The 16,991-nt window shown below is 43.1% G+C and overlaps 1 protein-coding gene across 2 annotated transcripts in view; it reads right to left on the bottom strand.

Annotated features, from left to right (window-relative positions):
* Nucleotides 1–3,182: 3,182 nt before the first annotated feature.
* The window catches only part of ANTXRL (ANTXR like), a 63,944-nt gene continuing 50,135 nt past the window's right edge, over nt 3,183–16,991 (bottom strand). The window contains exon 18 of one of the 2 annotated variants that reach the window (XM_071563378.1): nt 3,183–3,321. In XM_071563378.1, the coding sequence (XP_071419479.1) occupies nt 3,310–3,321 (12 nt within the window). In that variant the 3' untranslated portion in view covers nt 3,183–3,309. Of the gene's footprint in view, nt 3,322–8,691; nt 13,727–16,991 lie in introns of those variants that run through there. The other variant, XM_071563377.1, reaches the window with a different exon arrangement.

Genomic DNA, 16,991 nt, shown 5'->3' with positions numbered 1-16,991 from the left:
GGTGGTTAGAATTTGCCTCAAAGATTGTGTTTGCCTGTACTGTAGTACCTCTCAAAATACAGACATCTCCCAGCTACTTACAGGAGGATCAATCATGCCACTGGTACAGACCCCCAGAGAGTGTCTGCACAGTGACTCTTTCTCTAGCCTCATCCACAGGCCCCCTCTAGGCTTTCAGAGAGTCCCTGCTCCTACTGATACGTCCAGCATAGCTATCAGCCAGAAAGAGTGGGAAGCAACCTCCAGCAGAAGAACATTTTGGACCATAATGAGGTTTGGTTTGTGTATTTTTAAGCCATTTAATCCAAATCAATTTTCAGCTAGATAAAATGCAGCAAGTACTAGTATACTTAGCTTTCCTTGACTTCACCCTTGGGACTTCATAAGCTTGAGCCAGTTGGAGTTGCCTCTGATACATCCTAAGCCAGAGCAAGGGAAGTCATAATAAAAATCACAAAACAGGATTTTGCTCAACCTTTTTCAAATTGCAAAAATATTTAAGGTATAACAAAGAGGCACCAATAGCCTTAGAATGGCATATGACTGACATTACTTCAAGAAGATTTTGCTACCCATTAAACTCTGGGTATTCTGTTCTAGCTTGAATGACAGCAGCCTAAAGGATGCTCTAATTTGGATTGAGGATGACTAAAGTCTTCTGGGATGCAAAGGCAGCCCCCTTTTCCAACTATGGAATTGTGAAGTCTGGCCCTATGCTGCAGAGTTTCAGGACATGAGCTGACTGCTTTGAACATGAAAGCATATGGAAACCAGGTTCTCAACTGCTCAGCAATTTCACCTCATGGCTTTCACTTCAAAGAAAACCTTTTCAAGCCTAACAAAAACAGCACAGTCCATTGGGAACTTCATCCCAAAGTATGCATTTGTTTGTTTTTTCAGCCAGGAACTTGGAAAAGAAGTGGAATAATTGAGGAAAAACCAGACCAAACACAGAGGTATACTGTTGTGCAAAGCAATATTACAATAATCATATAACATGATAACTTAAATTTTAAGAAAGAAGAGCATACTCCTTGGACCACACAGGAGGAGGTCTTCTGCTACCAGGCTACCAAATGGATACCTTTCTCCAATCCAGTCTGTAAGCAGTACCATGTAGAACTGTAGGTCTGACAAGGACTCAGTTCAGCAAACTGCAGACTTACTTTTTATGCATAAAAGAAATCACCAAACACCATAGCACTATGCTTTCCAGGTATGAACATTATCCCTTACAAGGCTCAGGTCTACACCCATTACTAACAGCGCTTGGCCCTACCTTCCAGTGTCTTACAGCAATATCTTGCCCTAGAAGCTGTTGTGCTTGCTGACAGGCTTACACACTCACTGTGCAAACTACACTAGTTTCATCCTGCAGATTTTAAGCCACAATATAAACAAGCCCAGAGACCAGGCACAACCTTCTGTTGCTCCTTTTTTTCTTTTATTATTAATTTCTTCTTCCTTTTCTTCCTGCTGAAGTGGATACAAGCAGCTGAATGCCCTCATAACTCTTAAGAGCAAAAGCCTTCCATCTACTAATCAGCTCCTCATCATCTGAAATCAGATCTCTAAATGGGAGAACTGTGTAAATTTGTCAGCAAACCAATCCAAACAAAGTTATTGTCTGTTTATGAATGAGGTGTGAGCTGGGTGGGGCAAAGGGTCAGATGGTGAAGGCAGTGGTTTTGAGCAAGGAGAGCATCTGTAATGCAAAAATAACATCACTAAAGCCTAAGAAACATTGTACTTACTTACGTGACAGCTCACCACTCACCCTGCCATTTCCTTTTGTACCTCTGAACCATATTTCACAGTGAAAATGACCCCAAAAGAGGTTTATTTCCATTAGAAAATCACTAGCACAGCTTAATTTTTGAAGTTACCTTTATTACTGCAGCAGCTATGACCCAAGTATCATAAGAGAAAATTCATATCTGTATGTTGTGAGGGATGTTCAATCACAGAAGGAGCAATAGAGTAAAAACTCAAGGCTTGATTCCCCTCAGTCCCTCTGTAGTTCAGCAGGTCAAGCCCTAGTATCAGTGGGTACAGCAAGTGTTGTTGGGACTCCACCCAGAGGTTTGCAAAAGGTTAGTGAAGGGTGTGTTGACTTTGCTTTTCGGAGCATCTTTGTTGCCTGGGGTCTGCCTGCTGTGGGAGAGAGAGGGTGAGGCACTAACATAGACACAGCAGAGCACATCCCTTTGGCTTGCACTGCCTCTGCGCTGCTGCTGACTCTGGCTGAGCATTTTTCTGCTCATTCCTTTCTTGGGCTACTGCTGGTGCCAAGGAATTCCTCCCAGTTGCCTTAACAACCATTGCCCACACAAAGCAGGGAATTGCTGTACTTGTTTAACCCCAGAAGCCAATAAAGAAAGCACCCTCTGAATCAAAATGGTCAAAGGCAGCTCACTTGGGTCTGATGGGAACATAACAGATGCCAGGAGTCCCCATGCCAGCAGAGGGTGATAGGCAGCATTTGGGAAGTCTTAGGATGCCTGCCTGTGAAGTTATTTTGTGTATGTGCCTACCTGCCTCTGGGGGATTGCTTTTTTGTATACTCTTTGATGAAGGAAGTACCGGTGTCTGTATACGATTAAACACAGTCCTACTGCTTGAAATGACCCTGTGGTGGAGAGAGACTCACACAGAGAAACCTAGGGGAGAACTAAAAAAGAGAAAAATTTTCTCACATTCCTGAATGTGTAAGAGTCCAGCTGTTTGCAGCAAGGCAGTAACATACCCTTTACTGCTTGCATTATTTGGCATGTCGGCCATCCTGTCTTGGGAATACACACTTTGCTCCAGCTTTTACATGCTTACTGGTAGTGGAAAGACTTAAATTACTAAGGATAGAAAAATAGCAGGTTTGTTACATTGACTGCATGATGTACAGTGTACATGTCCAGCCTTCTTGACCAGCCAAGATCATTACTATAGGATCAAGAGGCACAACTCACATGCTCAGAGAGGAGAAAGAAGCCTTTGGTTAGGGACAGGAGACAATCACAACTCTTCAGAAATCCTGCTGTCCTGCTGAGGGTTGGAGTAGCCCTGTATGAAGTCCAGTGTGGAAAGCACAGCACAGGTTCATGCACGCTGTTGCATCGCCAGCTTGGCTCTGCACGGAAGCTGCAGGAGGCAATGGTATGGCCAAGCCAGGAGTAGCTCTAAGAAAGGTGAAGGAGAGAGCCTTGAAAGAGGCACTGACCATGAATTGAGCTGAGGAGGGACTGGTCGTGTCAGAGGCCTGTGAGTGCTGGAAGGAGGAAAGGTGACAACTCCAAGGCATGTCCTGGGCTTCCTTCATGGACCAGCCTGCAGTGTAAACACAGAGCACAGAGCAGTGGGATTGGCAGGTTACAGCTACCCAGCTATGGTTCTGCTACTGAATGACCCAGAAACATTGAATCCAGGAAATGAATCTTAGCTGTAGCCTTTAGCCATCAGACCATTTTTAATTGCAGAGAAGTAGTTTGCCATAAGATGCTGTTGGCTTAGGAGACAGTCGTCTTTTCCAATGCTGGGCATTAGTGAAAGCACCATGTTGCTACAAAAGCTGATTTTCCCTTGGCAGACAGGTACTGTCCAGTCTCAGTACTACAGTGTACTGCCATTCTGCTGGATTTGAAAGGAGGGGGGCCACACAGTGTCCACTTTGTTTCACACTCCATTCTGTTCCTCTGAGCAGATGTTTATTGTTGTACTGGGGAGCATATCGACTTTAGTCTGTCTAAGAAGTTGCAGCTGCTTTTTACCCTAAAATTCTGAATCTCCTTTAGATATAACCTTATCCATCATCCCTCAGTCAGCATGTCTGATTATGGTCCTATGAGCTTCTGAGAATCTTAATAGAGAATTGAGCAATTCCTATATGAGCAGCAAAAGCACCTCTTTGCTTTCCAAGTCAATAGTAACTGGGAAAAAATGAAAAATTTTATCCTAGAAGAGTTTTACAATTCCCATTTGTATCAAAAGGTGTTTCTCTCTCCTGAATGTGTGCATGTGTCTGTCTAGGTGAAGCAGTTCAATCACACAGATATGCCCCTGCATAAACTCCCATAAACATCCTGATCTATCAGGGTGAGTATGGATTTGCCCCTTGCTTAGTTACTGTGCAAGTTCCAGCTGAGCATGTGGGCCTTGTAATGGCTCAAAAGGAGAGAAGGTCCAGGGAGGACAGATGAACAGGGGGCACCAGGACGGCACATACTTGCTGTGGGCAGTAGAAGAGGCTGTTGCTGGAAGAAGAACTGCCAGTTTATGCAGGATTTCCACAGCAAAAACACCTTGAAACATATTTTTTGCTGCTGTTTTAAAGCAATGCCAATTTCCTACGCTGTTCTGGCTGATTTCCCATTTTGCTTTGGCAAAATCCAAGTGGGCTGCTTCACTGTGGGACATACACTGCTGAGTCCTGCCCTCCAGTGGCCTCCACCACCATGACTGCTGCCCCCTTCTTCAACCCTGGACCAGCACTGCCCTTAAAAAAGCTCTGAGTGCTGCCAGGGGTCACAGCCCAAATGGTCCCTCTGGGGTGGGGCCATATACCAAAACATCCCTGCATCTGTGTGAGTGGCCTCCCTTCCAGAAGTGACAGGTACATTAAGTAGCATCTTCTGGCAGCCTCTTTGTGGGTCTTACAGCATTCATGCTGGGAAAGGCTCTGTCAGCCTTCACTGGACAAACCCTACAATAATAATCCAAGAGGTTTCAGGAATGATATTTGAGCTCAGCCTGCTGTCTGAGCACCATGGACTTGCAGAGACAAGAACTTCCTATCAGTTAATCCCCCTGTGTGCAGCTCTCCAGGAGCTGGTTAGGAAAGGATCTGGGGCCAGACCCTGGCAGAGAGACATCATCTTGGCTGAAAACACACCAACAGGCTGTTTTTACATTTATTTCCTGTTCCTGAGTTGGGGCTGCTCCTGAGCTACCAAAAATACTAGAGTGCCAGACATGAGTCATGTGCACAGCCAGTAGCAGGAGCTTCTCCAGCTTCTTCCTTCTGTCCCAGGCAATGCTGCAAAGGTACTCAGAGATGAAATCTGACAGTTGCTAAGTGTGAGAAAAGCCACCATAGCTACAACTGCTGAACCTGTAGTGTTCAAACAGCCAGAGCTGGGCTCTGTCCTCACAGTGAGGGAAGCTGAGGCACAAAACAGAGGGCAGAGAAACAGCCATTGCCTGATTTGCCTGCACTAGCCACACAGGAGAGAAGGAAAGGCTTGATGCTGGCTGTGCCACCCCACAACAACAATTTGGCAGAGTCGGTGAACTCAGAGGTGCTCCATCAGCTCCTCAGACCCCTCTTAGTACCAGCAGACAGCAACTCAGACCACAAGAAGCAGACAACTGCCACCTGTGGATGGCTCAGGAAAAGTAGAACAACAGGATTTATGAGGGATGCAGAAAACTTACCCTCCAGATAAACTTTCAGGAGACCATGGCAAAGATGCTGCCTCATGCCACCTGGGATGCATCCTGCCTGCTCTTCCTAGGACCGTGCTGGGTCCAGCTGGCTTGGGTTAGAGGCAGACCTGCTCCTCTGCTTGTGCATATGGCTGGGAGAGAAATGAGCTATTTCATATATTAACTTGTGACTCACTTCAGCAATGGAAACCATTAGAGTATTGGCAAAAATAGACAAGCTGGGGAACTCCAGGGCCTTCAGAGAGTTACAGTTTCTCCCTGCTCACTTTTTCCCCTAGAGAAGGACAAGTACTTGAAGGCATGAGCACTTCCTGGTCACACCCACTAGCTTGAGCAGAGACAGACCCTACCAGGGTCTCTGTGACTGTCCTTGTAGATAGGCTGTCACTTGTGGTGTCTCAGAAACAGGCTATATGCATTCCTGGAGCAGGAGTCTCCTGGTGAGCTACAGTAGACCCAAGTCTACTGTCATGATGATGATGATGGCTTGCAAGGGTTACTAACTATCTTATGACAACTGTCTGCTGAGGACATTGTAGCATTTCCCAGTTGGAACCAATAGCCTCATTGATGTGTTGGAATCCCCTTGTCAGTGAATATTCCAACATATGCTACACAGGTTAATCAGAAATCCATAAAAGAATGGGGGGGGGGGGGGGGGGGGGGAAGTACCAAAGCTGAGCAAGGACCAGCCCCTTCCTCTAGGCACATTTGCTGTTAACTAAGCTATTCCTGATGCACAAGGGAAGAGAGGCACAGGACAGCAACAGTTGTGTTTTTGAAGGGAATGAGCTGCCACATATGCTTGCCATATTTCTCCTTAGCTTTGGTTGGCCAAATATGGTTTTGATGATGAAGGGGAATATTGGGGCCCTTGTTTCCAGCTCAAAACATCTCTCTCTGTACTGAAAAAATGGAGACTAGAAAACACTAGAGGGCACTTGGTATTTTACCCTAACAGTGCATGAGGCATGATCAGGAAGGAAAGAGTTGTTCTATGTAGTAACCTGTGGCAAACACATGGGTGTTTATTACACATAGCTGTGTCTTGACAGCAACGTTTCTGTGCTCTCTGGTAAACCTCATGCTCTAAATCCGTATCCCGCTGCCATCAGAGGCAAAAGTATGCACCTCCAGTACAAGGTGTTCTGGGTCACAGGACCTAGGACACTTCTGCAGGCCCCCTCTTTCTACCACAAAGAAACAGACAGTCTGTGTCTCAGAATCAGCAAGATGCAGGGCACCAGTATGGACAAAAGCCAACTCAGCTGCTACATGCCAGTGATAGGCTGGTGTGAGGAGAGCTCACGCCAGTGCATGAACTGTGGCTGAGACACAGGTGGGCTTATGGCAGGATCTTCAGTGAGGTATTTGCCCTTGCAATCCTGCTTCTCTTAAAGCTTAAAAGGAAACAGTTTTCAATCTATGTTGTAGGCAAAACCTTTCAGCAGGAAACCTTTCTCTCATCTCATTCATAATCCCACAGTTCTCCTGAGTTGCAGTCAGAAATCAGAGTATAACCTGGCTAGGAAGTTCCAGTGCAATGTCCCTTGTAGTGAAAGGGAGGGTCCTCAATGTGCAGGGAGAGAGGGAATTTTTTGCAGAAACAGATGAAACTTGAGTTCTATTCTAAAGGGCAAAGCACATTCACAGAGTACAGATCAGACAATTTCCAGCATGGGCAACATGCTCTGTGGTTTCTTAAGGAATGGGAGGATAGGGGAAAAGAGCATTTTTTCAGTTCCTGGCTAAGGTTGCTGAAGCCAATAAAATTCTTGTTACTGACTTCCAAATACGGTATGCTGGTCTATATGACATGTAAATGCCACTCCTGAGGCTGCAAAATATGTTTGATGAAAGATTCTAAATCAGCACTAGAAGCTTTTTATAGGCAAGTCCATAACTAAAGACCTGGATTTGCACATTCCCAGTCCCTGGGAAAGTTCAGGTCAAACCTGAATTTTGTGGTCTCAGGCATGCATGAACCTAACCAGCCACAGCTGCAGCCAATCTTGAGTTTTATTTAATGCAGAATAAAAATGCCCGGAGCCTTGGCTCCAAGACTACTTTTGTTTATCTGATCTCTTCTGAGAGCCCGAGCCTGCTTTTTGAGTAAGAAGCAGAAGGAAGAGCAAAAAAGAGCAAAGTCCACAAAACCATACTAGATTACTATTGTCTTGCCAGCTTGAGGAGCAGATAGAGAGCAAGCTGGGCCTTTTGTCTGGCCTCTGACTCCATGAGCGAGTAGTATAGCTCACGGCCAAGGATTTGGGTTCAATTAGCAGCACAGCCAGTTGGAGCTGCCAAGAAGGAAGGGGATGCTTGGCTCAGCCACCATGCAGCTCCCACCTGCATTGCCATGATGAGTTCATGTGGCTACCAGAGCCCCAAAAATCAGTGTTCACCCCTTTATACAGATGAAACTAATGTGCTCAGGGGACTGTGTGTGCAAGGACAAACTTCCTTTCCCCTTGCACACAGGGCTGTGGTCGCCATGCTCGGCAGATTGAGTGCATATCACAGCTCAGCAGCTTTGCAGCAGCCTTGATTACCCATAATTGCAGCCTGCTGGGGTTGGAGATTTTTGTGGCCTACCCCTGTTGACCTTCTTGCCTGTGTTATGTTTCCATCAGCACCAACCACCCCAATCCTCCATGGGGCTTGAACAGTTACAGGGGAAGCATTAAAAGCAGGGAGAGAAGAAAAAAACAACTTCAGGGACAGTGAGGGACAAGGACTCTTATGATCCAGTTCTGTGTTCTTTGGAGAGGACTCCTAAAAATCAAGAGTTGGTCCGCAGTCTGGTGCCTCCAGTGTTTTCAGAAGTACAGTATTTGCCATGGAATTTCTCTTTGTTAAAGTCTTGAGCTCTAGCATCATGTCTTTTGTGGCTTTTACTTTGTTCCTGTGTTGGGTGACTTCTCAAGACAGCAGCAGCTAGTTCAGATCCTGTCCCATGTGTTAATAAATGTTTGAGCTCTGATTCCAGTCCAATTTAGCCAGCATTTCTACCCTGTTTCAAAAAAAATGGCTTACCTTTGAATTATGAAAAGATTAAAATTCTCAGGCTAGAAACATGCAACTGAGGCACAGAACATACCCCTCAGTCTCTAGTTAACTAATGAATCAATAGTAATTTGGGGATGGGAATTCTGACTGTTGAACTCCACATTCTCCTGACCATTAGATGGCTGAGCCAATTAGAAAGAAGGTACAGACAACCTTATGATCGCTTAAAATGACCCTGCAATGAAATTCTCTTTAGTGTTTAACCAGTAAGCACTTTTATTGTTGATTTTGAATCCATTAAGACTACATTATATTGGATTATAAGACTTTGACTACATCTCCCACATTTGCATGCAGGCATTACATTTGCAAGGTTTTCTCAGAAAAATGGAGCTCATGGCTAAAATGCATAAAGGTTATATGATTATAACATGGAAGCAGCATGTCAGTTACAGAAATTTGTACCACATGTACCAATAACAAACCATACCCCCATGTAAAGCTTCTTTGTCCCTCAAAAATCTGACTGCTTCCTCTGTCCCTCATCTCCATGCCCCAGCTGTGTATCAGCCACATCCCCACTGTTTCTGAAAACACACATCTTCTAAACAAAAAACAAACCAAAAAATTGAGGACTGTACATTTTTTCCTCTTAAAAACTAAAGCACTTCTCCTTCACTACCCATCTCATCTTCCTAAAAGAAAAATCTATCATTATCTACAGTTACATGTTACGAAGCTCTATCGCATTATTCAAAAGTACATCAGTAACAAACTTCTAAACAAAATATGATGGCCTATAAATTCCCCTTACCCCAAAACTACAGAGAACTGAAAATGCTATACTGCATTATCACACTTGCATGCATGTATCCTGAGCCACCTCTATTTATTCACCTTATGCCCATTTTAATAAATAACTGTCCAGCAGTAACATCCAGAAGTGTGCTGTCTCCTCCAAATTAAACTCTATATTTACAGAAGTAGGGCTGTTTTCTCAGTGAAATGTTTCTTTAAAAAAATGACAACACAACAAACCAAAGTAACAACAATAAAAACAGCAAACTATTAAAGATAGAAAGCGTATTACTGATCATATTGTCTAAGGACCAACAGGAGCGAAAAGCATTAGGAGCACCAGGTGCACGTGCATTTGAACTGGTACAGTTCGTGAAATTATGTCATTCATTGTTATGCTCACTCTTTTTCTTTTTTACATTTAGGACTGTCTGCTCTGCAGGCTACTCTCACAGATGGCAACACATGCACTGAGGTTGAAAGATAGCCATAAATATGCTTTCATCAATGTGGTTCTGTATCAGCTTCAAACACATATAGTTTCCCTCCCTGCTGCTTTGCACCTTGTGTCATTTCACATCTGTGCTAAGTGTGAGCCAAAGATCCCCTGAATCTGCATTTTTCCCTTGAATTTGGGGAAACATTTGATGCTCACTTTTTGCAAGTGTCAAATGATGCTACATACTGAAAAATACAGGGGAATTATCCAACATGAGAACATTTCTTAGCAATATAACTACTGTAACCACAACTGACATAAAAGAATACCAAAACAAACACTGAACCATAAAGCCAGTTAGAGAGATTTTGTTTGTCCCTTATTTTGAGACAGTCCTCAGCTGACAGACACCAGTATTACTGCCTTGATTTCTGTTGGCCTATTTTGATTTACACCAGGTAAGGATCAAGCTCAACAGATGGTAAAATAGCAACCAGTTTCTCCTACTGTGTTGTTACAATGCCTGAGATCACTCCAAATAGGTACATTTCTAAACAATGGAAAGATTTTTCTGTAACCAGTATAGCACATTCATTGCCTCTACATTTGCAAAGGCAATTCAGTTGTGGTTCACTTTCTCCTTCTCCTGCTTTGCTGGCAAATTAAATCTGCAGTACTCCCGTAACAGAAGATGCAGCCAAAACCTGAGTTACACAAATGCTTTATTTTCTACATATTCACGCAGGGAACTCCATTTATGCCAAACCTAATTTTCAAATCCATGTTTTTTTCCGTTTTATCATATATGGATCTGATCACCTGGAAGCCTAAGCTGTTCCTGTTCTTGATGGACTTGCAAGTTATGCAGAAATTATTAGCATCTGTCACCTCTGCAAGACTGTCTATTCCAAAAAAGAAAAAAATTCTCCTTAACTGCAAACAACAGGCATGTTGGATATGTGACTGTGAGAAGCTCTCCCTAAGCCACTACCTCCATTGTCACTGGTAGTGAGTCAAATTCTACCAACATTAACATCAGTGCAAATCTTCAACAACTCTACTCACCTCTCCCAAAATCTGTACGGGTGCAAGACAATACAAAATCTGGCTCCTGGGCTTTTTCATTAACTAAAGTTTACTCTTGACCCATCCATTCACTGCTTCAGTCTCATCACTGCCTACTGATAAAAGAGACTTGTCTAAAGAACAGTGGTCTTCCCCAATCTCCCAAACAGCTAAACCTCTAATGCCATGTTTTATCCTGGCACAGGAATCAGTTTAATTGCCCTCTGCCATTTCAATTCCTGATTAGAATTTATTGGCTAATTATTCTTATACAACCAATATGAGAAGATGTTAGGTTCAACTGTACATACACATTATTACAAATAGTTTTAGACCAGCAAGGTTATTTCAGATAGGCTTCCACATGACCAACATCATGTCAGTCAATGATCTCTGCTTGTAAAGCACCTTTCCCCACATCCACGTTCCTACCCTCTCTCTGCAATCATCTAGTTCCCTTCACTAGTGTCAAAAGCAGAGCTCCACCAGAATTTCTACTGTTTTATTTTCAATTTTCAACTGAAAGAGATAACGGTGACTGTGTATCACACTGGCTGCAAAAGACCTTTCCATTCATAAGAGTGCCACTCTTGAACAATTTTTGTAAAGGAAGAGAAGCCCAACAAAAACCTACACAGTTCCCCCACACAAACAGACACACATATACATACATTCTTTTTTCTCTTCCAAACACAAATCCATTCTTTTGAACCAAATTATGCAGACCCTATTCAAGTGTCTAAAAAGAATGAGGATAGGGTTGAGTGCATCCCAATTCTTCTTTCTGATCACAATGAAGTCACAGGTCAGCAAAGTACTTGGGCACAAGGAAGTTTCTCTTGACCTGCAGGACATTTTAAAACATGCAGAAGTGCTTTGTTGGCTCAGGCCTAAATTAGGAACAGCTCCAAGGGCAGCTGGCACCCATGACTGTGATTCCACTATCTGCACCAATATACATGAGGTAAGAGCATAACTCAAGAGAGCAGAGCAGTGCAAGAAGAGAAAGAGGCTCTGTGGTTCTTCTGAGTTTACGTCTGACAGCCTCGGCTGCACACACGTGGCATGTCACAGTGATCAGCACAGACTGATGAGAGCTTGGTGTGGTGTTCTGCAAGTGGGACTCCCACTGGAAAGAGTAAGCCTGATTTCTGTTTGTACCAGTACAACTTTATATGCCTGTAACACCTGCATGAAAAGGTCATAAATCTGGACCAATTGCATGATACAGTTAGTATTTTAGACTTATGTGCCAATAACTACTGTGATGTGCTACACACCCACACAGATGGAGAAATAGGTATATGCCGTGTCATAATGTAACATATCATTAATTCTACAACTACCCTAATAACGTAGCCAGTGCCAAAGCAAACCAGCATAGGGATTTGCAGTTACCCTCTTCAATACAATATGATAGGTAGTGGTGGAAAACAAGCAAGCTCAGGTATTGTTTTGACTCACTAGGGAACGCTCTGGGCACAACCCACTCAGGTATTGCTTAGTGAACAGTAATCATGGGCTGACCCACAGTCCCACGTCATAAATTCCCACCTCTGTGTGGGTGCTCACATCACTTTCTGATGACACCCAGAACTGAGGTCATGGGTGACCAGCCACAATGTTTGGGAAATTCTCTAGCCAAATATATGTAACAGGGATAAAAGCTCAAACTTACACTTTATGCCCTGTCTCTCAACCACAGGCAGGCTGCAAGGTTACGTATTAGTGGGACCTGGGCTGTCTAAAGAAAGAGCTGCTCACAGAGGAATTTATTTGAATCACAGAAGGATCTAGTTTTGCTTGGTAGGAAGATAAAAAGAAAATTTATCTCATTAAATAGCAATAGAATCAGTCCCTCAATGATACTGATATATAAATAACACACTCTTTTTGCATATTACAGTACCTATGTTTAAATTTAATGCATGTTTGCTCTCTTTTGGACTATGTTTTCTGTAAATGAAAACTAAATACTGAGCCAAAATCTTTTGCTCTAAATTCCTCTGAACTTTGGACAAATATGAACCCAAGTCCTGGCCAAGGTTTGGAATTCTAGATACAGTATCTGGCCTTCAGTGGTTATCCTATGCAACCAAGTCTAAAAATATGCAGTGATGGCATGCTCAAAACTGATTCTTCCAGGTGAAAAAAAATATACCTCTCTTCTGTGCTAGATTACTGAGTTAGATTATTGGCACATAGTTTCATTTTACATCATTATTGTTTAAGGCTTCTTACAACTTTCCTGGAAATTCCAGCTGCAGAACCAAAGGCAGAAAGTTACCCTTCCAATTATTGATCCATATTAACATCTGGATGCAGTACTGTTAGGGAAAAGAAAGCAAATTCTTTTAAGAACTATGTTCAACCAACCTGCAGGTGGCAGCTATCAAAGCCACTGATGCACATATACTGGCTAAAGTTTTTAATGAATGATCTGACATACCAAGTCAGACAAATGTCATATCTAAATAGATCTTCAAAATGTGTACCTACAAAAGCTGCTACTGTATCTAGATCATTTTGATTTGTTTCCATACTCCATAGCTCTGAACCTATGCACTGCAAGTTTACTCAGAACGTGCGGTATAAATATATTCATATACTAAAATTGACACTTGCAATTTTTTTCTTTGTTTTTTTTGCTGACCAGCAACAAATTCTGATATCTTTAACTGTAAACCAATACTCAATAAATATGCTGTGTTCAGCAAAGAGACATGTTTTGTCGATCAGATTTGCTGCACTCTAAGCCATAGGTTGCGGGGGTGGGCGCGAAGGAGGAGGTCCAGGAGGGGCTCGGGATGGGGGTGGCCCAGGAGGTGGCTGCCTGGAAGGGGGTTGCAGAGACACAGGAGAAGGATTCCTTGGAGCATTGTTGAGGGGAACATTGTCACGTCGTGGCAGCTTCAGTGGAGGGCTGTAAGGAGCAGAGGTTCCATCTGATTTCACCCGAGTGAAGTTTATGCATCTTCCCTAGAGGTGAAGAAAAACTCATTATTTGTAAAAAGAAGATATGTTGATTCATCAGCAGCTAGTCAAAGGGACCATAAGCAGAGGGGCCTGGCTATACTTCATTCAGTGTCATTCACAGGGTTCTAGACATGACATTCAAATCATGCTATACTAAAGCCCAGCACGAGAAACCAATGCTTTCCTTGAATTTCAGAGATCCAGCCTACAGCCAATAGCCTAGGACTGGTTTAAACCAAACTGGATCACAGTGGGACTTCAGTCACATGTGCTCTTTGCTGTGCTACTAGACCTATGCAGAACATGTCTAAAGTGACAGCTCTATGAAACTCATGCTTGCCTTGGTGGGATCTCTGACTGATAAAGCTGTGCTTGTAAAAAACTTATACAGGATTATACCAGGGGAACAACATTAACAAACACAATCTGTGGCTTTAATTTTCACAGTGATCCCAGCCTAGTTTGTGTTTATGCTTTGAATATTACACTGGGATAGTACATCTGTCTTCTGTGCTCCTGTGCAGATGTGGCTTCCCTCAGAAACACCAAGGAGGTGTGGGACTTGCACAGATGGCTCTCCAATGAATATGTTTTTAGAGTGAATGTGGGATGGAGGCAGGCAGGGCCTGCAGATTGAGATTTCAAAACAGGAGTCGCTTGAGTTTGAAAAAAATTCAAGCACTGGTGATGTCCTAGTAAACTAGAGGCTAATTGCAAATATGTCAGGGTTTCCTTCAGCCAAAATAAAGCTTTGCCTAGGTTCCCACTATCCAAGTTCCAGACAGGAAGAGAGAGAGACAGACCACAAAGACCACCTAGCCTTTCCTGTGGGGAACAGCCAGAGGTTCCTGCGTAATTCAAAACCCACATGACAACCTCAATCAGACACCTCAAGTAGGTTGCACACTAGAATCCACAGACTATCCACAGTTCAAGGCTATGGGCAAGCAAATCCAGGAGAAGGACTCCAAATATAGAAAACCTATCTCAAAGCTCAGCAGCTGTAGATCATGACTCCCCCCAGCTATGAATGGCTGTGATAACAGGAATACCAGAACACACACCAGTGACAGATTGCTCTTGCCTCAGTGCTGCCTGGCATGAGTGAACTCTGAAGGTGTTTAAGGAACAGGCTGAGTTTCTCTGGCAAACCCACAAATCACTATTTCCCTGGGCAGCCAGGCAAAAGCCAACACAGCAGAAATGCAACTACCTGTTTTAAGTGACTTCCAATGTGTGAACATCTGTTCACAAAAACTATCTCTTTAAAAAGAAGGGATTCACTTAAGACTATGGCTTCTCTGCAGGAAGGCAAGCAGTATTTCAAAAGAAGCTTGTGTAAGCTCCAGAGAGCTCAGAAAATGATTCAACAAATGCACTAACACCCAAAGGATACCACCCTACCACTTAGTTGGACTGGATGGCTTGAGGATTCAAGAGCTCAGGTGTAGACATGAGTTGTTTGAATGGGCATGTTGCTACCTGCATATGAGACATACTCAGTAGTTCTCTGTCTCAGTTTTCAGCATCACAATTCACCACCACACTTATACAACAGCATCAACAAGTAGGATAAAATCCCTTTCTAAAAATCCAGGCTTATTACAACAGACTTTGGTTATAAACTAGGTTCAAGGCAATACTGTACTGGGGCCAGAGTCTTTGCATGCAGGCAAAGGGCAAAAGCCAAGGTCTTGGTTACTTCTGCAACAAAGATAAACCAGTCAGATAAGTCAGTGCTTTGCTCTACTCCATCACAGAACTTGTCATCAGCACTGCAGTGAGCAGCCATCCTCATAAATTATTTTCTTCTGCTGTGCTCCACTGTGATCAGAGCATACCTGGAAATTCAGCAGTATTTAATGACATGCAATGAATGTTAAAGATGTATTTGAAAGTTATACATCAAATTATTTAAGAAAACTCAGTCTTAATATTTATAAATTTAGAACAGCTAAATGATCACCCAGGACTAAAGAAAAAAAAAGAAAAAGAAAAAAGGTCAGAGGTACTCAGAGATGAAATACACCATATGGGGAGGGGAAAAATTTAGGACAGAACAATCTCCCCCAGAGTAAATGCAAAGCTGCAAACCCAACACTAGTGCTTTCGCCTACAAGCCTTTCCTGCCTCTCTGTTGTGTCTATCTCCCAAACATCAATTCGAAATATATTCATAGTCTATAATCAAAGGGGATCCCATAAATCTGTTTGCATTACTTTCACTTCAGTTAAAGTGATAGGCAACGTCAAACTGCTGCCAGTTTCTGCCACACTCACTGATTTGTCAGACAGATGGGTAATTTAAAGGCCATGCGCTGCATTGTGTCATGAAAAATACAGTTTGGTTGGGGGAGTCTGACAGATAGAGGCTTGGATGATCGATGTATGTATTGTGACACTTCCTCACAAAAGATTATCAGTGTTAGCCTACAATCTCATATATCAAAGACTTCTGGTGAATACTGAAGCAAATCCTCCTGAGCACTTCAAACAGCCATCAATAAAATGAGGTTGAACTCTTAGCTACTGTTAGGATTAACAGCCAAAAGGGAAAGGGAAGAACAAATGATAATAAATTATAAGTGATATTTTGGACTTAAGTGCATATCATCAAAGGATTTCTAGGTTGAAGAATTAAGCTCTCCACAAGTCAGAGTTTCCTAGTAACAGAGGGTCACTGCTATTCAACCTAACATGTGCATCCCTCTGGAATTAGTTTATAAAAAGATCCATGAGGTTTCTCAAATAAACATGCTAACCACAGGATTTTTAGTATTTTCTGTTTGAAAGAATCAACTAATTCCCTCTCTAAAGGCATACTAAGGCTTTTAAACCCTGGGGAACCCAGTCAGAAATTAGGTATCCTGCACATTTATCTCTGCTCTTCCTGCACAGAGTATTAACAGGGATTAAGAGCCACCACCACTTTAGTGTATATCATGCTTCTGGAAAAAATACTCTAAGTGTTTCAGGGAAGGTGTCAGTGTTGCAAGGTGCAGGAATACCAGGATGATCTCAGGCACAGCAGCTATCAGGAGCTGCTTTATTGTTTTCTGGGAGGCAGATGATCTGTGTAAATCCAGTTCTGTCTGGTTTCGGCTGCGGTCCCCATATAGCATCCCTCAGATGGTGCAACCCACACTGCGTACTGTCATTCAAGCACTAACTGAAGGTCAGCAATGTGCCATATGGAGTTACGCCCTTACTTCAGCTCACATCTGCACAGTCTTACTAATGCACAATTATTGTGCCTCCCCATATGTCCA

This window comes from Pithys albifrons, chromosome 9, assembly GCF_047495875.1.
Source record: "Pithys albifrons albifrons isolate INPA30051 chromosome 9, PitAlb_v1, whole genome shotgun sequence".
Classification (NCBI taxonomy): domain Eukaryota; kingdom Metazoa; phylum Chordata; class Aves; order Passeriformes; family Thamnophilidae; genus Pithys; species Pithys albifrons.
Note: the sequence above shows the minus strand (reverse complement) of the source record. Positions and strands in the feature narration are given on the sequence as shown.